The sequence below is a fragment of the Erpetoichthys calabaricus genome, chromosome 13 (assembly GCF_900747795.2).
Source record: "Erpetoichthys calabaricus chromosome 13, fErpCal1.3, whole genome shotgun sequence".
Lineage (NCBI taxonomy): Eukaryota > Metazoa > Chordata > Cladistia > Polypteriformes > Polypteridae > Erpetoichthys > Erpetoichthys calabaricus.
In genome coordinates, this window is record NC_041406.2 from 3,743,170 (window position 1) to 3,765,471 (window position 22,302).

At 41.8% G+C, this 22,302-nt stretch overlaps 1 protein-coding gene across 1 annotated transcript in view; it reads left to right on the forward strand.

Moving 5' to 3' along the window:
* Positions 1–22,302, forward strand: part of LOC114663936 (collagen alpha-6(VI) chain-like) — a 208,342-nt gene that overhangs the window by 55,372 nt on the left and 130,668 nt on the right. Inside the window, exons 11-13 of the mRNA XM_051936116.1 lie at positions 2,427–2,505; positions 16,038–16,183; positions 21,659–21,751. Coding sequence (XP_051792076.1) covers positions 2,427–2,505; positions 16,038–16,183; positions 21,659–21,751 — 318 coding nt within the window. The remainder of the gene's footprint in view (positions 1–2,426; positions 2,506–16,037; positions 16,184–21,658; positions 21,752–22,302) is intronic.

Below are 22,302 nucleotides of genomic sequence, written 5' to 3' on the forward strand. Positions count from 1 at the left end.
CACAAAACAGCCAGCTTACATACATAAAAAAAAATCAAAAACAAAGAGAAATGCGCATAATCAACAAAAACCTAAGATTCTTCACCAGCCTTCTCAGGTGAGGCTCACCGTAACTCAGTGGAGGCCCAAATACTATCTGCTGGCTTTTAGCAAAACAACTCCAAATGTCCATAAATCTGTCAAAAATCTCCACAAGAGGGAGGATAACTATCAACTCCTGGCTTGTGTACAAAAGATCGACAAGGAATCTTTATAATCCGAATTTAGAAAATTAGGACAAAATAAATAAAAAAGGATTTTCCTGAAAGGCAAATCTCAGCAAAAACATCCCAATACACAATCCATAGGCAGAATCCAAGAGAAAAAAAGGCAAGGATTTCACAAAATCCAGTGAATCCAAACATAAATAGCAATGCCCATGGAAACTCCACAATAACTGAAATGATCTCCTGCTCCTGAGCCTTCTCCGCCAACTTAAATAGCAAGACGGTGGGCTCAGGAGTGACGACATTAGGGCGGCCCTGCTTCCTGGGGCTCCAACTACAAAAATACAAGAAACATAAAAGAACACGATTTATATATAGAAATGTAATAATATGTAAATAGATTAGTATAACCTTACCCACCATAAGTACAAAAAGACCTAAATAAGGAACATTAACAGAGTCCAGGGAACAACAACATTTATTTCTACAGCACATTTTCATACAAATAATGTAGCTCAAAGTGCTTTACATGATGAAGTAAAGAAAAATAAAAGACAAAGTAAGAATTAAAGTAAGACAACACTAATTAACATAGAGTAAGAGTAAGGTCCAAAGGCCAGGGGGGACAGAAAAAACTCCAGACGGCTGGAGAGAAAAAAATAAAATCTGTAGGGGTTCCAGACCATGAGACCACTCAGCCCCTTCTGGGCATTCTACCTAACATAAATGATCAGTCCTCTTTGTATTTAGGGTTCCCACTGGAAGGACTTGATGATGATGGTCATGCAGACTTCTAGCTTTTAATCCATCAATGTAGGAACATCCTGGTGCTTTGAGTAGATGGTGGTGGTGCAGTTCGCCACCACAAAAAACAGGCGAAAGAAACCGAAGAGAGAGTAGGGGTTAGTATGGATTTTAGAGCCACCATGAAGTTATTATAATGAATTGAATATACAGATATTCAGGATTAAATTACAGTGAAGTTATGAGAAGGCCATGTTACAGTAATGTGTTTTCAGCAGTTTATTAAAGTGCTCCACTGTATTAGCCTGGCGAATTCCTACTGGCAGACTATTCCAGATCTGAGGTGCATAACAGCAGAAGGCCTCCCGCCTCACCACTTCTTTTAAGTTTAGCTTTTGGAATTCTAAGGAGACACTCATTTGAGGATCTAAGGTTATGATTTGGAATATAAGGTGTCAGACATTCTGATATATAAGATGGGGCGAGATTATTTAAGGCTTTATAAACCATAAGCAGAATTTTAAAGTCAATCCTGAATGACACAGGTAACCAGTGTAGTGACATCAAAACTGGAGAGATGTGCTCGGATTTTCTTTTCCTGGTAAGGATTCTAGCAGCTGCATTCTGCACTCGTTATAAATGATTTATGTCTTTTTTGGGTGGTCCTGAGAGGAGTGCGTTACAGTAATCTAGTCGACTGAAAACAAACATGTGAACTAATTTCTCAGCATCTTTCAATGATATAAGAGGTCTAACTTTTGCTATGTTTCTTAAGTGAAAAAATGCTGTCCTAGTGATCAGATGAATATGAGATTTAAAATTCAGGTTACTGTCAACAGTTACCCCTAAATTCGTTACCTTCGTCTTGACTTTTAATCCTAATGCATCAAGTTTGTTTCTAATAACCTCATTATATCCATTATTGCCAATCACTAAAATTTCTGGGAATACACCCAGACTGACACATACTGTAACACTGGCGACATCACACAAGAGCAACAAGAGACTTTGCAAACAATGGAAGTCCACTCTAAGTTCCAAAGTGGCAGAGTTGGAAAAAAAAAGTAAAAATATATCAAAACATCAAAACAGAAACAAAAAAGAGAAGAATTAAACATGTAAATTCTGCACATTCCCACACCCCCAGATACTTTGAAAATGACTCAGAAAGATGCAAGACTAACCGTGACACCAAATGACAATCTTGCACAGAGTTTCTCGCACCGTAAACGTTTTGGTTTTTGTGCTTAAGTCAGTTTTTCACCCCAACACACACATCACACGTTGAACTCCTGTGTGTTTTAGTTGGATCGTTAGCTTCTCTCTTAGAAAGCTTTGTGAAAATCCAGGTAAGTGATGTCATCTGCATCTCACTGATCCTACTGTAGGTCTTTAGTGCTTCTTCCGGGAGTTCCAGCGTGTTAGTGAAACGCTGCTTTCTTGTGACACACTCACATCTTCTTAATTGCTTTTCAGGTGCTCCTGATTTTCACAGATGGATTGGATGATGAAGTTGAAGCCCTTGAAGATAAAATCGAGCAGCTCAAGAACAAAGGTGCTTGGGGGTTTGGGGGAGGACTTGGTTGTAGATCAGGGGTGTTGAACTCTGGTCCTGGAGGGCAGAGGTGGCTGCAGGTTTTCATTCCAACCATCTTCTTCATTGGTGACCATTGTTTGGCTGCTAATTAACTTGACTCAGGCCCCTTAGTTGTTTCTTTTTCCTTAATGAGCAGCCAAACAATAATGAGACACAGAACAAGCTGCCACACGACCAGCTCACCTGAAAATAAAGAAAGGTGAAGGTCTCAGTAAGGTAAATCTCTCAGGTCACCAAAACTTTTTGATGATGTTCGTAGAAAAAAGGAGAATCAACAATTTTGGAAATGTCTGCTGTGGCAAAATGAGAGCAGCAACAAGCCATGAAGTTAAATGAATTGGCTTCTCATTATGAAATTGGTTGGAGTTTGAAGCCCTAATCTACCTGGTCACCTGTCAGCTCATTTCACATTTCATTTCTGTTTGGCTGCCATTTAATGAAAAACCAAATCAATTCAGAGGACTGAATCCTTAAAAACAGGGCGATTAATCTGAAGTTATTTAGTAATGAAACCTGGTTAGGGTTAGAATGAAAACCTGCAGCCACTGCGGCCCTTCAGGCCCAAAGTTTGACATCCGTGTTGTAGATTAAGGTACTGCAGTATGACGTATCAGCAGGAGAGCCACCAGGCTGATTAGACAGGTCCATGAGCTACGATGAGAGATTGAAGGAGTTGAACCTTTTCAGTTTAAGCAAATGGAGATTAAGAGTTCAATTCATTGACATTTTAAAATTAGTAAAGGAATTTAGTGCAGCTGCTACTTCAAAATGAGTTTAAGAAGATCACAGGGACGTAGTTGGAGATTTGCGAAGGGTGGCTTTCACAAAAACGTTAGGAAATAGAGATCCACAGACACGTGGAATAAGTGACCAAGTAGTGTGGGGGTCAGCAGGACTTTAGGGACCTTGAAATCTCTCAACACTTTTAGATTTCAGACAGTCTAAGTGTTGTGTGCAGGAGTCAGGAACATGGCAAAAGAGCACGAGGCCTCCAAAAAGTACCAGAAGAAGAAGCCCAGGTCCTTCACTGGCCAGCCCAGAACAAGCTCACTCACCAAAATGGGGGAAACTACTTTTTAAAATGTTCCAAACACTTTTGAAATATCTAAAATATCTAACAAGAGGGAGAAACTGAGAAACTCTGGCTTGTAAAGTCTAACTTGTCTCTCTTGAAAGAGACACAGGAAATGTTTTAAGTGAAGGACTGGGAGAAAGAGACATGGTCAAAAATTAATACCTGGGTCATTACCGATCTGTCGTAAACCCCTAATACTATCCGAACGACAAAATCTAGAAACAAGGTTGAGATTCAAAATAACCAGAAAAGCACCAAACCAAAATGAAATGTTTCAATCCAACGTTAGACAAATCATCCCAAAAAGCACACAAGTCTCATAAACACTTCCAGTAATGGCCACTAGAGGAGGATATCCTGCACTAGATAAACAGACAAACATAAAATCCTTATAAACATAAAGGGCTGAATTCCTTATTTAACGTCTTCCAACCAATATGGAGCTCAGTGGAACACAAAGGCAAAATTGAAACTGCCTAAAACAAAAAAGCAATCCATGCAAACGAGGTCTCAGTACAGAAATGTGGTCAACAGACACCACAAAAAAGGGTTAACATCCAATAAGTCACAAAAAGCGCAAGTTACACTCACCAACTCCTTACTACATTTGAAAAGAACCACCAGGAACTGTGGGAGACCCTCCTTATTTAGAGGGTGGAGGGCAGTTCTTCACAGTGATTTTCAGGGGGTCCAATCTGTTGGGGAAATCACCCCAAAACACAAGGCACATAACACAAAACAGTAACAGCAACATAGATAAATGGCACAAAAAATAACAAAAAAAATAGAAGAAACACAACATGGCTGAAACGTGATAAACTGATGATGAAGATTTAAGTACCGTCACACTGATGACACTCCTGGAGGATTATGGGAACATTGCCATAACAATGGAGCATGCTGAAGCTCAAGAACAGAGGCACCCACAGTTAAAGAAAGATTTCGTCCCGTAGCAAAGGGAAACATAATAACAAAAATAATCATTTATTTTATTTATAGGCGCCTTTCAAGGACACCTTACAGAACACATTAATAACAACAGTCACAATATAAAATTAATAAAATATTACAGTACAATAAAACCAGAATAATTACAATAATATGATTAAATTTAAATTTTTCAACTAAAATTTATATCAAACAGAATAAGTCAGCTTAAAAGATATGTTTTAAGGCGAGATTTAAAGGTAGGAAGAGAGTCGATATTACAAATACCGTATATACTCAGGTATAAGTCGGGTCTTGAAACCTGAAAAATCGATCATAAAATCAGACCCTGACTTATACGCCCGTTCAAAAATACGACACTTAATTTTTATTTTTTTTCCATCTTCTTGCCTCCTCCAATCTCATACCAGTTTCTCAGACGCATCGAATTTTGTTGCAGCAGCGCAGTTTCCAATTTCTTTCGCCACTTCAACGATTTTTAATTTAAAACCAGCTTCATATTTTCTTCTGATTGAGCTCTCCATCGTAGATAAGGGATGCTCTTACGATAAAAATGTATGAGGGTGTGAGATACAAAAAAAACAAAACAGTGCAAATGTCGCTTCTGAATAGTTTGGATATCACCGTGTGGTCATGTGGGCACAATACATAGAAAAAAAAGGCCTTGTGCTCTGTGGTTCTTCTCTCAGGTGGGCGTTGGCATATCGTAATCTCTTGGACCAACAGCGTGAGTTTTCCGCATTTGATTTATATGACCAACATTATAAAATGGCGGAAATTAAATGGTCAAATCAAGCTCTGACTGATCCACAGGAGGACTTAAATGCGAGTGTATACGGTATCTTGTGGGAGAGAGTTCCTGAGGCATGGAAACACTCATCTGAAAGCTCTAATCCCCATGGTAGTTAAGCGAGCAGGAGGTACAGTTAGGTCCATAAATATTTGGACAGAGACAACTTTTTTCTAATTTTGGTTCTGTACATGACCACAATGAATTGTAAATGAAACAACTCCGATGCAGTTGAAGTGCAGACTTTCAGCTTTAATTCAGTGGGGTGAACAAAACGATTGCATAAAAATGTGAGGCAACTAAAGCATTTTTTGAACACAATCCCTTCATTTCAGGGGCTCAAAAGTAATTGGACAATTGACTCAAAGGCTATTTCATGGGCAGGTGTGGTCAAGTCCGTCGTTATGTCCTTATCAATTAAGCAGATCAAAGGCCTGGAGTTGATTTGAGGTGTGGTGCTTGCATGTGGAAGATTTTGCTGTGAACAGACAACATGCGGTCAAAGGAGCTCTCCATGCAGGTGAAAGAAGCCATCCTTAAGCTGCGAAAACAAAAAAAACCCATCTGAGAAATTGCTCCAATATTACGAGTGGCAAAATCTACAGTTTGGTCCATCCTGAGAAAGAAAGAAAGCACTGGTGAACTCAGCAACGCAAAAAGACCTGGACGTCCACGGAAGACAACAGTGGTGGATGATCACAGAATCATTTCCATGGTGAACTGAAACCCCTTCACAACAGCCAACCAAGTGAACAACACTCTCCAGGGGGTAGGCGGGCGTATCGATATCCAAGTCTACCATAAAGAGAAGACTGCATGACAGTAAATACAGAGGGTGCACTGCAAGGTGCAAGCCACTCATAAGCCTCAAGAATAGAAAGGCTAGATTGGACTTTGCTAAAGAACATCTAAAAAAGCCAGCACAGTTCTGGAAAAACATTCTTTGGACAGATGAAACCAAGATCAACCTCTACCAGAATGATGGCAAGAAAAAATTATGGAGAAGGCGTGGAACAGCTCATTATCCAAAGCATAGCACATCATCTGTAAAACACGGTGGAGGGAGGCAGTGTGATGGCTTGGGCGTACATGGCTGCCAGTGGCACTGGGACACTCGTGTTTACTGATGATGTGACACAGGACAGAAGCAGCCGAATGAATTCTGAGGTGTTCAGAGACATACTGTCTGCTCAAATCCAGCTAAATACAGCAGTCAAATTGATTCATGATACAGATGGACAATGACCCAAAACATACAGCCAAAGCAACCCAGGAGTTTATTAAAGCAAAGAAGTGGAAAATTCTTGAATGGCCAAGTCAGTCACCTGATCTTCATCCAACTGAGCAGGCATTTCACTTGTTGAAGACTAAACTTCAGACAGAAAGGCCCACAAACAAACAGCAACTGAAAGCCGCTGCAGTAAAGGCCTGGCAGAGCATTCAAAAGGAGGAAACCCAACATCTGGTGATGTCCAGGAGTTCAAGACTTCAGGCTGTCATTGACAGCAAATGGTTTTCAACCAAGGATTAGAAATGAACATTTGATTTCCAGTTATTTCATTTGTCCAATTACTTTTGAGTCCCTGAAATGAAGGGATTGTGTTCACAAAATGCTTTAGTTGCCTCTCATTTTTATGCAATCGTTTTGTTCACCCCACTGAATTAAAGCTGAAAGTCTGCACTTCAACTGCATCGGAGTTGTTTCATTTCAAATTCATTGTGGTAATGTACAGAACCAAAATGAGAAAAAAGTTGTCTCTGTCCAAATATTTATGGACCTAACTGTACAATAACATTAGCCTCCTTAGCATTAGTCCTGAGCTTCACTTGGGGCAACTGTATAGACGCGTCTCATGTACGCGTTAGACCTGAGGATTACTCAGGCTGTAAAAGTTCCAATGCTAGTGCCGAGTGTTGCTGGACATTGGTATAAGCGTGTCTTGCATAAACGACAGGCCCAAGTGTTACTTGGGCAATGATGCAGGCACGTCTTCTCCTAGCCTCATAATGGTGTCTCATAAGAAACGTTTTTCAGCAGCCCAGGTGTTTCCCACTCTTGACGGTGATACGAGTAGTGAATTTGTCTTCAGGCAGTGAAATTGAAAGTGATTCTGATGAATCCGAAAGTGACCCTCAATTGTCTATTGCACATGTGCAGTGTGCTGTTCAAAAGCTGATCAGTCTGGAAAGATAATCTGCAAGGTTACTATTGTCTCGTCTGTGACGCTGGATTGTGTATTTCACTGTGATTCAAGATATACCACACAAATGACACATTTGGACAGTGTATATGGTGTTAGCATTATTTTTTTTATTATTCTTCATTATTATTATTTGTATCATTATTATATTTCCTACACTTCTGACTTTGCACTTTTAGCGTTTTGCACGTTTTACAGTAGTAAGATCAGATTTAATAAATATGTAGGTCTCCAAGACAAAGTGCAACGCTTTTTACATGTTTTTTCTAGAAAAAATGTCACGCTAAGGGGGTTAATAGAGGAGGAAGATCTAAGGATAAGGGAAGGAACGTAACCGACTTTCGCACAGAGAGATCTGAAAATGAAATGATGTCATAAAAGAAAACCCCAAAATCAATCTGAACATCGCCCCCCCCAAAAAAATGAGTACAAAACTAACAAAAACAGTCAGTCATGTCACAAATCTTTATAAACTGAAGATTTATTTAACTAGTGTGATGGGCGGCCTCAGCTATTACCCGGCTGGGATGCCACCTGGACGGAAGGACCGAGAGAGAGCATCTGTGAGGCACTATCTCCCCTGGGACGCTAGAAGGCCGTGTCACCACGGAGTCCCGCAGGGCACGCCAGAACATGGAGTTTGGTACAGCCTTGTTGGGTCCTGTAGGGGCCGCCGGAAGGGCTGCAGAGCCATATGATGGATTTCCACCACACCTGGGAGTGATTCCAGGTAATCCTGATGAACCACCTGGAGCACTCCCAGGGGCTGAATAAAAGGAGCCGCCTCACTCCATTCAGGGAGCCAGAGTCGAGAGGTGGAAGACAAAGCTTGCTGGGAGAGGAGTGGAGGCAGCAGAGAAAGAAGAGAAACAAAGAAGGAGGAGGAGGAAGAAGAAGATGATGACAAAGCAGAAAAAAGGAACTGAGCTTTGTGCGCTTGTCTGTATTGAGGTGGGAGCGAGGGAAAACCACTGCCCCATGGGAAAAAAACGTGTGTGACTTTGGACTCTGTGCCTGTCTGTGTCTGGGTTTGGGGAGCTGTACGCTCCTTGTATTCCACACTAGATAACAAAAAGAACAAATAATGTTCAAAAGAGCTAAAAGGGTGTTACCTACAAAGCAATCCAAAGGCAAATCCTCAAAACAGCCACTAATAAATCACAAAAAAAACAGGAAATCCAAAGAAGTGAGAATGCTCAATAAACCGATTCCAACTAAACGCAGAGCACCAGCGCCAGAGATGGACTTGAAGGATGGGGTCTCAAGGGCTCCCTTAAAGAACACAGAGCACCAAAGCATTGGAAGTGCTCTGAAACTTGGCCAATCCCCCCCCCAAAAAAAGGCGACAGTCCAGTTGAATTAAATGATTATCGTCCGGTGCTCCTTACATCACTCTTGGCCAAATGTGTGCAGCGGCTGCTTCCTGCTCAGGTCCGCTCCTCTTTGGCTCCTCTTTGTAATTCACATACAGACCGAACAGTTGGTTCTGTGGACGATGCACACCAGTTCTACACACTTGGAGGATCTGCACTGCTTGGTGAGAGTGCTGCTCCTGGACTTTCCCTCAGCCTTTAACTGATATCCTATACAGTAAATTACAGGAGTTACAGGTGGACCTCATCTCACTCTCTGGATTATGGACTTTCTCCTGAACAGGGTGCCATTTGTCTATTTCTGCCCTCCATTATACATCAATAGGAGCTCCACAAGGCATGGCCAGTCACCCCTGTACTCTTCTCTAGCTGTACCAACAGCCTGAGAGGATCTGACAGCCATTGTTTAGCTGTTAGGTTTGTAGATGACAGAGCACTGATTGACACCTCGAACAATGGGGCACGTTTTGAAGAAGATGCTGCAGAGGATGAAGATGAGAGTTTTAGCGGCCAGGTACTGCTCATCAACTGCCTAATACCATCCCTACGGTGAAGCATGAAGGTTGAGAGAGGATGCCAGGAGCAGAGCCTCCAACTCAATGTGAGGAAGACAAGAGACCTGCTCATTGATTGTAGGAAGAATGCTGAATGAGCACAACCACTGGTCATCAGTTTAGGAAAAGCCAAGGGAGTTAGCAGCTCCAAGTACTATTTCGGACAATAGCCTGAACTTTCATGAAAAAACACGGCATATGTGTTATGAAGTAGGACTCCCAAAAACACATCCAGAAGTGCTCACTAGAGGGGGAATATCACCATCAAACCCCAGCTAGGAATAGGGAAAGCACAAAGTCTCTGTATTATATAAAAAAAAAAATCCTTCGACGCGACGAGACTTTTTTGGAAGAGAGATGAGACTTTTGCCTTGACATTTTTTCAAGTCCCGCCCTCCTCTCAAACATTTTCAAACAAGACCTCAACTCTCATTGGTGTGAATGCTTTTGTCGGACACACTTCCTGCGCTGTCCGCTATTATACATTTTAACGTTTTCCTCACTTCAAGTTCCCAGTTAATGAAGATGTATTATGTTCAAATCTTACTGAAGAATTTCAACATGAAGGGTTATCAACATAAAAAAATAAATACATGCGCAATCCAAAACCACAGAGAAACGAGGAATTAACACCAAAAATGTCGATCGGTTACGCCAGTGGTTCTCAAACTGTGGGGCGGGCACCCCTAGGGGGGGCGCGAAGATGTGAAAAAAAGAAAACAAGAACCGAAAATATGACAAATACATCGATTGAAACCAAAACAAATTAACTTAAACTAGGTTCTGATACTAGAAAAATAAATTTAGAGTTAGATAAATGTCGATAAAAGTTAAGTACTGTAAGTATAATAAAATATGCATTTATGATATATCTTTAATTAAAAAGGAACGATTTGGTATAAGTGGGCTCCTTTCAAAAAAACGTTACGGGGGTCGCGATTAAAACTGTTATAAAAACTCGTTTCGCAAATACTTAAAGGTTGAGAAACGCTGGGTTACACATCAAATTGGTTAAATGTGTATCAATAGACTCTGCTGAAACAGTTGGTGGTGATAGTGCAGAAGATGAAAACATCAATTTACAATATCCCGAAGAATATCTACAACCATTAACACCGTCCGGTCTTACAACACACAAATTACTGTTGAAAGAAGGATGTGTCCAAGAAAGGTAATGTAGTCCATCTTCAGGGGATAACATTAGACAACAAAGGAGATCTTGATATGCCATTCGTACTAAAACGTTAACAGTTTCTGGTTAGAATAGCTTTTGCAAAGGCAATTAACAAATCTCAGAACCAAACATTTGAAAAAGTCATTTTATTTATTAGAGAGAAAGAAACGAAATTCAATCACGGGCAGTTATACGTGGTGTTGATGCATATGTAACAATTCCAATGAAAATAAAAATCTGTTTAAATTGTACATCCGCATTCCCCAATATGTGAGTGGGAGAACTGCAAAGGGTCTAGTGTGTAGTGCTGGCAAGGGGAGGGGGGGCACTTGGGGGGGGTGGGCAAGTGAATCGAGCAGGGGGCAAAGCCCTCTAGTATATCTAAATGAAAAGATTTATTCTTTACGCAACTGCTTGCAAAATCAATGAAGCTTCTTGGGGTCACAAAGGGTTATAAAGGAGTCTTCTGTAACACCAAAGGCAGTCAAAAGCAAGCAAGTAACAATAAAGATAATCAAAGAGTCGTCTAAAATCTAGAAATCTAATAAATCAAATAAACACAAGAAAACTCGCCACTCCCTGGCACTTTCACAATGGACCACCAGGAACTGTGGGAGACCATCAGGATTTATAGGGTGGTGGGCAGTTGGCCTCTTGGGGGACCACCCATAAAATATGCAGAACAAAACACAGGCAGCTTACGTACATAAACAAAGTCAGAAACAAAGAATAGTGCACCTAATCAAGAAAAGGAACATTAACATATTTATGGAATAAAAGGTTTATTTTTCACCAGCGTGTTCACTGTCCAGTTTTGGGACCGTCTGTCCGATTTGAAACTTCGGTACCATTCATAACATTGAGTGCAGACACAAAACACAAGGGTCATAACCAAGGTATAAAAGAAACATAAATACCAACAAATGGAACAAAATTAGTCAAGCAAACAAGAAATATAACTTTGAACCCCAGCCAGGGGAGACATGCTGGCTGAAACATGACAGAATGTTCTTTTAATACTAAAATCCTTAGTACTAGGGTGTTGTACCGTGTTAGCCATTATGAATGTAGAGAAAAGCCAAGCAAAATGACACCTTTTATTGGCTAACTAGAAAGATTACAATATGCAAGCTTTCGAGGCAACTCAGGCCCCTTCTTCAGGCAAGATGTAATTACATCTTGCCTGAAGAAGGGGCCTGAGTTGCCTCGAAAGCTTGCATATTGTAATCTTTCTAGTTAGCCAATAAAAGGTGTCATTTTGCTTGGCTTTTCTCTACTAAAATCCTGAAAGATTCTCTTTGGGTCGTCTTTCGCCTTATCTGCTATATTCCTCTCTGACTGTCTTTTAGCCTCCCTAATGTCCTTTTTATTGGTTGCTGTCATCTTCTCATACATCCTATGATTCACTTTGAAGTTATTAGTCCTATACATTTTATTTGTCTGTTTTTTCCTTTGCAGCTTCTTTTTTAACTCTTTATTAACCCACTTCCACTGCTCCTTGGCTGTCTCCACACTTACAAACTTATCCCAGTCTATCCTTCTTAGACTTTGCCACCTCTGCTCAAAATGTGCCCTACCAAAGTTAAACTTAACAATTTTAGTCTTTGCATCCTCAATCTTACAAAACACTAAGAACTGTATTATAATATGGTCATGTGACCCTAAGGGTCTTACCATCTCTAAACACTTAATTCTATTCTGATTAATACAAAATACTACACCCAGACAGGCTTCACCCCACATTAGTGCTTTAACAAATTGAGTTAAAACAGTTAGTGATTACCAGGACCCTGAGCTGTTTCGTCATGTGGTGGGTGGCGCAACACGCTGTACCAGTGCAGGCTCCCCAACCTGACCTGACTGATTACTTCTAAAAACTCCAGCTCTTGTGCTTCGATATTTCCAAGGTTATCCCAGTTAATATTCAGGTAGTTTAAAATTCACCATGACTATAATATCCCCTTGTAAACATGCCTTTTTAATATTACCGAAAAGATGTACATTGAAAATATTGGGTGGCCTATGACACACTGCTAAAATAAGTCCCCTTTCCCTAACGTTTTCTAGTTGAATCCAGACGTCCTCACTAAGTTGGGGCTCATCGTTCAACTGAAGAAAAATTGCATTTAAATTCTGTCTGACATAAATAGCAACCCCACCTCCTTTTGTGTTCTGTTTATCCTTCCTAATTAATATGTACCCTTTCTATGTTATTCTCATCCTCATCTTTTTATTTTTAACCAGCTTTCTGTTAGTGCTACAACATCATAAGTATGCTCAGCTACATACAACACCAACTCACTTGTTTTATTTTTGATACTTCTTGCATTAAGGCAAGCTGTTTTTAATGTGCTGCTCATTTTACTTTGGCACTTAAACTTTGGAGTAGAATTGACATTACTGTGCATATTTATCTTTACACTTTTGTTTGTTCCTCCATTCTAAACCTGGCCTGTCCTAAACTCCCTGACCCAGTCTCTAATTTTAAACAATCCTCGACTAGCCTACTCCTACGCCCTCCCAACACATTGGTGCTCCTCCAGTTCAAACATAACCCTGAGTGGTGGTCCCATCTGTTCCAAAAGGACTCCCAAGGCCCCATAAACTGATACCCTTTTACCCTACACCATGATTTGAGCCATGCGTCAACCCTTCTAATCTCATCAATCTTACCTGGACTACCGCGTGGTAGAACTTCGGAGATGGCAACCTCGTCAGTTCTGCTTCTCAGCCTGGCACCAACTCTTTAAATTTAGTTTGCAGAACTGACAGACTACCCTTATGTATGGTGCTGGTATAACCAGCGGGTATTCACTATAGGTTTAGCAAAATTACAAAGTATACCTTTTACTGGGGATGGACTCTGACTTTGTCTTGGACTCTCTTTCTTACAATTTCATCTCCTCCGTTGTCAAATGTATGTAGTTCTACAATTAATTAATGGACTGATGTTGCTGGTTTCCATTTGCAGTTTCTACTTTGTTTATGCGCGTTTTAACAAATCGATATCTTTGTACAGTATGTGCTAGCTCTGTATTTAGTAATTGGTATAATCTATTCTTGCATTTTGCCTTTGGAGATGACGCAGCACTCTGTGTTGATAGTTAGTGAGGCCCGCTACGCAAAAACACATTCTATCGTATTATTATATTGTATTGTAAATAGTTGCAGCACAACTTCATGATCATCTCAAACTGAATAACCTGTTTGAAAAGTTTCAGTCTGGTTTTCGCCCTGGCCATAGCACCGAAACAGCCCTGGTCAGGGTCACCAATGATCTTCTGATGACGGCAGATACTGGTTGTCTTTCACTACTTATCCTCCTTGACCTGACAGCTGCTTTTGACACAATAGACCATAACATCCTTCTTCACCGCCTGCAATACACTATTGGACTCTCAGGAAATGTTCTAAATTGGTTTACATCATACCTGACTGGCAGAACTGAGCATGTCGCCCTTGGCAGCGCAAAGTCCCACACCCACAACGTCACCTGTGGTGTTCCACAGGGCTCTGTGCTGGGCCCTATCCTTTTTACCATCTACATGCTCCCCCTTGGAATTGTCATTGCCAGACATGGTTTATCTTTCCATTGCTATGCCGATGACACTCAGCTTTATCTCAGGACTGCTCCCACCTCATCTACTGCTCCTCTGCCAACATCTACATTGACCACCTGCCTGGAGGAGATAGAGGCATGGATGAAGCTCAACTTTCTTCAGTTGAATAGATCCAAAACAGAAGCCATCTTTGTTGGTACATCACATCATCTCCGCTCTTCTACCATCACCAGTATTACTTTCTCTGGCCAAAATATTCCTCTTTCCACATCTGTTACTAATTTGGGTGTTAAAATGGGCTCCCAACTTACTTTTGATACCCACATCAAATATCTCTGTAAGTCATCTTTTTACCATCTCAAGAACATCCCCAAACTCCGTCCATTACTCACCCTGGCAGATGCAGAGAAGCTCGTCCATGCCTTTGTCTCTTCCAGGCTGGATTACTGTAATGCGCTCCTCATCGGGATTCCTGGCAAGCGTATCCAAAGACTCCAGTATATTCAGAACAGCGCTGCCAGGATCCTGATGAGGGTGCGAAAGCATAATCACATCACCCCAATCCTGAAAACCCTTCACTGGCTCCCTGTTTCATCCTGAATAGAGTATAAGGTCTCCCTTCTTACCCATCAGTGCATTTATGGACATGCCCCTCTTTATTTACAGGAACTCCTTACCCCTCATACCTCCTTACGCCCCCTCCGCTCTGTACACACTAACACTCTTCAAGTCCCCAGAACTAAGCTCAGCAGCATGGGTGACGGGGCGTTTTCATCGGTGGCGCCGAGGCTGTGGAATGCCCTCCCTGATTACCTGAGAGCCCCACAGTCGACCGAGGCCTTTAAGCGAAACCTAAAAACTCATCTTTTTAGAAAGACATTTTGTTAAATTATTTTATAGATTCCTCTGTTTTTATTTTCTATTTTTCCTCTGTAGCACTTTGGGATTGCTAAAATATAAAAGTGCAATATAAATAAAATGTATTATTATTATTATTATTTCTGAGGTGGCCATGACAGATTGGCATTTGAGCTCTGAGAAGACGACTCCTCGTTACTTTTCTCGTATGCAAAGTAGAGGGAAAGTATTGTAATCATCCAAAAATTCCATTTTGAGAATTTGATGAATCTTGACATTTTAGACCTCCCTGAGTGCGAAAATACCATTTTTGGAATTATGTCTGTGTGTAAACATGATAACTTGAGTACACTTTCACTTAGGTCAACCAACGTTTGCATACAAGTATGAGGTACAAAACACAGACTTCTGTCAACTTTTGAGCTGTTTCCGTTAACCAGAAGTGGTACTTTACCTTTTATTCATGCAGCTGCAGAGTCCGATTTATTCAACTTTATTTTTATAATAATCGTTGAGTATATTATTAATTTGATTTGATTTGTTGTTGATGGTTCTTTAATGTACATAATATAAAAATATAATCTGTGTCTTGTGGTTTACTCCTCACATATCCATCCCCATATCTGAGTATACGAGACGGTCGAGGGAAGACCACTCCTGATTTTGTTCTGTTTGTTATTTGCTCAGTTCTTTAAGACACTCATCGCACACCCACACCAGGGCCGTCTCTCTTTGAATTGTCCTGCCTGAGATTTCTTACATTTTTGCCTTATTTCTTGACTTCTTAGAGTCAAGGCGGAGGGGCTGCTACTTAAACAGGCCTGTTAAGACCCACTGCGGTGTCCTTTTGTGATTTTGGGCTATACAGAAATCAACTGTTGTTGAAAGTTGCCCAGGTTTTCTTGAGCCGTGTCTATTCCTTTCACAGTTCTTATGCATTTTTGTTTGCTTCCACAGGACTCAGTGCTCTTGTTACTGTTGCTCTGGAAGGAGCTCCAAGGATCGACGATATTCATCACCTTGATTTTGGAGGAAGATTTCCATATGTGCCTCAATTAACCATCGACAATCCTTCGATAAGCATCTTATTGAACCGAATACTCGTAAGTGCTCCAAGTGTTACGTTTCCGCAAAGTGTATACACGTATGAGTTTGCCATTTGATTCATAAATTACTACAAATTTCTATTTGACTAAACATTATAATCCCGGCTTTAGTGTTTTACTACAACAACAACATTTATTTCTAGAGCACATTTTCATACAAACAATGTAGCTCAAAGTGCTTTACAGGATGAAGAAAGAGAAAAAAGACAAAATGAATAAGAATTAAAATTAGGGAACACTAATTAACAGAGAATTAAAAGTAAGGTCCGATGGCCTTGGAGGACAGAAAAAAACAAAAAAACTCCAGATGGCTGGAGAAAAAAATAAATCTGCAGGGGGTCCGAGGCCCCCTCTAGGCATTCTACCTCACATAAATGACCTCACAATCAGTCCTCATTGTGTTCAGGGTTCTCATGGAAGAATTTGATTATGATGGTCATGTGGACTTCTGGCCTTTAATCCATCAATGTAGGGACATCACGGTGCTTTAATTAGATGGTGGTGGCGCAGATCATCACCACAGAAAACCAGAAAAAGAACAGAAGAGAAAGTAGGGGTTAGTACGGATTGTAGAGCCACCATGAATAATAATGATAATTAATTGAATATACAGAGCATCAGGATGAAGCTATGAGAAAGCCATGTTACAATAACGAGTTTTTAGACATTTTTTAAAGTTCTTCACTCTATCAGCCTGGTGAATTTCTATCAGTAAACTTGTATTCCATATTTGAGGTGCGTAACAGCAGAAGGCCGCCCGCCTCACCACTTCTTTTAAGTTTAGCTTTTGGAATTCTAAGCAGACCCTCATTTGAAGATCTAAGGTCACAATAAGGAGTGTAAGGTGTAAGACATTCCAAAATATAAGACGGAGTAAGATTATTGAAGGCTTTGTAAACCATTAGCAGTATTTTAATGTCAATTCTAAACAACACAGGTAACCAGTGTAGTGATGCTAAGACTGGGGTGATGTGCTCAGATTTTCGTTTCCTAGTTAAACCTAGTTTTACCATAATTTTGAGTGGTAATTATTTCTGGATGAGCAGTCATAGCAAATGTGGCGTTAATGAATATAAGCTTCATCTGACAGAGTTGGGGGGAGTCACTATCTTTAATGATCACTGTTAATAAATAAATTAAATAATTTAACACTAAAAGTAAAGATTCGGGAACTAAGGGATTCTTTTCCATCATTGTTTGTCAGCAGTGTTGAGCAAAACAGGCAGGTTTCATTTTGTATTCAGTTTTGTAAAACTAACAAGTCAGGTCAGGCTGGGGAACCTGCACTGGTACAGCGACATTGTCACACCCACCACACCACTAAACAGCTTGGGGTCCTGGTTGGTAACCCCCCATGCAAACACACGGTCCACTCCCACCCTCCAGAAATGACCATCTATCTGCCGCAGCCTGGTGTTACATGGGCATCCCCCTTGCCTGGTCAAGCTTCTCGGGTCCTTAATAATGAGGGTCCTTAGGGCTGATAACCCTCGGGGACTCGCACCACATGGCCGTAATGCCATAACTGATGCCCCCTCAGGTCATGTGTCTCGTTCAGGACTCCGTGAGCAACACAAACTCCTAAGGATTCTCCAAAGAGACACACGTGAAGGAGTCCAGTCTTCATCTCAATAATAGATATGTGGGTTTTCAAGGAAACTGAGTGCATTGCCAATTGATTGAACGTTTTACAAAAATGTCTCCTTTTTTGTTTGTTTTTTTTAATTGTGGTTACTGTCGTCAAGATGACCGTTTCAAGTCATATAACTTATTTATTCTCAAAGCTATTCTGCATTCTCATTGTTAACAGCCTCGACATAAACTTTCCAGCTTTGATAAGGTTATATTTCAATATGGGGGCAGCTGTTATTATTAATTTTATTTATGTCTACGCTACAGGAGACCAGCAGGCTGAGTCTGGACAAAAAAAAAACACATTTTTAAAGGTCATTGGAAACGGCCCGTCGAAGCTCGAAAGTGAAGAAAAAAAATAATCGTTAGCACTTCAGCTGAATAGACCCCTTAACCCTTCACTCCCAGATATGAAGGTGTCCCCCCACAGTCCAAAGACGGCCCCTGATGTATGTGTGTGTGTGTGTTCACAATGAGGTGACTTGGCGTCCTCTCCAGATGGTGTTCCTGCTTTGCGCCTGACACTTGCCAGTATTGGCACCAGCTGCCCTGCAACCCTGCTGGGGATAAGATGGATGGGTGGGTGGATGGTTGGCTTTGCATTACTTTGTGTTATATGGCAGGATATGCGCTCCTGCTTCAGAAATGATCAGATGAGGGGCTTCCAAATCCATTACATTGCCTAAAGATCAAAAAAATAATGCATGAATCAGAGGTGTGCTAGCACAGCGAAAACCGGCAACCCCTCGGCAACAGCATCGCTCTTATGCCACAGGCATAAGTCAGGGCAAAGGCTTACTGAGACAAACTAAACTAAAATAATTGAGAATACTAGAGCTAACAAGCACAACACAAGAGTGGAGCAATGACTTCTAGTTCAGCACCCTTTTGTTTGTCTGGCACCTCCCAACAAGTGACTGGAGTAGAAATAATGCTGTATAACAACAGACGGGTATCGAAGGGGCTAAAGTAATGGCAGAAGGAGGGCCAAAGGGAACTGCTTGATATAAGCAAAAAAGAAGGGCTAAGGGTGGAGCTCAATGCAGGAAAAAAGGAGGGGCTAAGGGCAAAACTGAGGGTGGAGCACAATGCAGATGAAAGGCGGAGCTAAGCGTGGAGCACAATGCAGGATAAAAGGAGGGGCTAAGGGCAAAACAGGGTGGAGCACAATGCAGATGAAAGGCGGAGCTAAGCGTGGAGCACAATGCAGGATAAAAGGAGGGGCTAAGGGCAAAACTGAGGGTGGAGCACAATGCAAATGAAAGGTGGAGCTAAGAGTGGAGCACAATGCTGAAAAAATGAGGAGCTAAGGGCACAACCTACTACAGGAAAAATGGAGGTGGAGCCCAGTTCAAGCGAAAGGAAACGCTATAGGTGGAGCCTGCTTTAGGCAAAAGGAGGGGCTAAGGGTGGAGTCCAATGCCAGCCAAAAGGTGGGGTTAAGGGTGGAGTCCAATGCCAGCCAATGCAGGTAAAAAGAGGGGCTAAGGGCAGAGCTGAGGGTGGAGCACAATACAGATTAAAAGCAGGGCTAAGAGTGGCGCTCACTGTTAGACAAATATAGGGGCTATGGGCACAGTCTACTACAGGAAAATGGAGGTGGAGCCCAGTTCAAGCAAAAGGAAAGGCTATGGGTGGAGCCTGATTTAAGCAAAATGAGTGACTAAGTGTGGGGTTCAGTGCCAGCCAAAGGAGGGAATAAGGGTGGAGCACAATGCAGGCAGAAGGAGGGGTTATGGGCGGAACTCAATTGCAGGTAAAAAGAGGGGCAAAGGGCGGGGCTAAATATCGGCAAAAGCAGAGGCTAAGGTAGCGGTTCTCAATCTGAAGTAACAAAAAAGGGGGAGCGAATGTTGCCATATGTGGCACAATTTTGCTATTCGTAGGGAAATTTTAAACTTGTAGCGGTGTATCAGCAGCAAAAAATATAGGAATACATTTTATTAGGGTTTCAAAAAAATGTTAGGGGGGCGCGATTAAAACTGTTATGAAAACTCGGGTCGCAAATACTTCTAGGTTGAGAAATGCTGGGCTAAGGGAAGTGCTCAATGCAGTAATAAGGAAGGGCTAAGGGCACAGCCTATTGCAGGGACTATGGGTTGAGCCCAATTTAGGCAGAATAAGTGGCTAAGGGTCCAATGCCAGCCACAGGAGGGAATGATTTAGAGCACAATGTAGGCAAATAGGAGGCACTGAGGGTGGATCAAAATATAGACAAAAGGAGGGGCTAAGGGTAGAGCTAATGGTGGAATACAATGCAGGTGAAAGAATGAATAGAATGAATGGAGTGAGTTAAAGCCAGAGCACACAGCTGGCATTAGGAGGAGGCTAATGGTGGAGCTCAATGTAAGAAAAGGAGGGATGAAGGGTGGAGCTCAAAGCAGACTAAAGGAGGGGCTAAGTGTGGAGCACACTGCAGGCAGTAGAAGAGGCTAAAGGTGGAAACTCGGTGCAGGTTAAAGGAGGGGCTAAGGGTGGAGTCCAATAGCAGCCAAAGGGTGTGGTTAAAGGTGGAGCCAAAGGTGGGACTAAGGGCAGAGCTAAGAGTGGAGCACAAAGCAGGTGAAACGAGGGGCTAAGTGTGGATCCCATTGCTGACCAAAGGGTGGGGTTATGGGTGGAGCCAAATGGGGCTAAGGGTGGAGCACAAACCACATGAAAGGAGGGGCTAAGGGTGGAGCCAAAGGTGGGGCTAAGACAGAGCTACGAGTGGAGCACAAAGCAGGTGAAAGGATGAATAGAGTGACGCTCAATGCAGAAAAAAAAGGTGCTAAGGACACAACATATTGCAGGGAAATGAATGGGCTAAGAGTGGAGCCCAGTGCAAGTAAAAGGAAAGGCTATGGGTGGAGCAAAGTTTAAGGAAAAAGAGTGGCCTATGGGTGTTGTCCAATGGCACCCAAAGGAGGGGATAAGGGTGGAGTACAATGCAGGCAAAAGGGAGGGGCTAAGGGGTCAATTCAGGTAAAAGAAGGAGCTAAGGGTGGAGCTAAATATAGAAAAAAAGGAAGAGCTAGGGGTGGAGCTATATGCAGAAAACAGGCGGGGCTAAGGGAAGAGCTCAATACGGGTAACATGAGGGGTTAAGGGCAGAGCACACAGCTGGCAGTAGGAGGAGCCTAATGGTGGAGCTCAATGTAAGAAAAAGGAGGGACAAAGGGTGGAGCTCAAAGCAGACTAAAGGAGGGGCTAAGTGTGGAGCACACTGCAGGCAGTAGAAGAGGCTAAAGGTGGAAACTCGGTGCAGGTTAAAGGAGGGGCTAAGGGTGGAGTCCAATAGCAGCCAAAGGGTGGGGTTAAGGGAGGAGCACAAAGCAGATGAAAGGAGGGGCTAAGGGTGGAGCCCATTGCTAGCCAAAGCTTTGGTTAATGACAGGGTGCTGATGACAGGCGTCACTTTTATTATCAATTTTTGCTAAAACAGACACATAAATGATGTGTAATACAAACGGCAAGGAGTTCAAGTTTCAGACGTGCATGGCTTCAGTCTATTTCACCCATTCTGGTTCACCCCACCACCATGAAACAAGAGCCATCCTAAAATGAGAAAAGCCATACCATAATTTTCCCTTTTATTTGTTTTTGAGTTTCTCCTTTTTTTTCCCAGTTTCAGAAATTCCTTGTTCAGGTGGATGTTAATCCATAACTGGTATACGTAGTGATCGGCTTTCATATAATATTTTAGAAAATGTACTAACTGTGCCAGGATTTTAACCCCATCTCTTCCTCAGTGTAACCAGAATGTTCTGCAAAGGAGTTCACGCTTTCTCTTTTTAATTCAGCACACTTTCCGGAGCCGATCAATGAGAATTTAACCATCTGCACTGAATTGTCTTCCAGGACAGCGTCGCCGAAAGGGCCTGTTGCTGTGCTTTCTGCAAATGTATGGGCACCAGAGGACCCATCGGCCCATACGGACAAGTTGGAGAAAAGGTAAGGCCTGCGAATCTCATGTAACAGTTAAAAATGAAAAAGTCAAAGCCAAGAGTTGTTTTTCAGAGCTATTTAGTGTCGCGTGTTTCCATTTTATGTGCTCAAGTAGAAAAGAATTCTGCTTGCTTAACTCTTGCTTTTTAGCTTTAATTTCCTGAACACACGCTTAGTCTTCAATTTAGATAAAATGGGAGGCCATGAGAAGATTAACAGTTTGCATAAATTATTAAGGCTCCCTTCAGCCCCTGCGTTTGGGGTCAGTGTGTTGTGCCAGTGGTTTGTTGGCACCTTTTTGAGGACCACTTAGACGTTTTCTTTTTCTGCTCATGATGGTCCTCTTCGTTGTCTACTCGCTAACGCCGGCAGACTTCAAATGTTATCGCGGATGATCACCTGTGGCCTGTGAAGTAATGAGACTCTCACGTGTCCTAAAAGGCACCAAATGTTTCCGAAAATTAAACATATATTATTTTGACTGGTCCAGTGGAGATCTGTGGAGGGAACCTTTTGAGTCCCTTGGAAGGGACAGCTCCTATGCCAGTGGTGAAGGA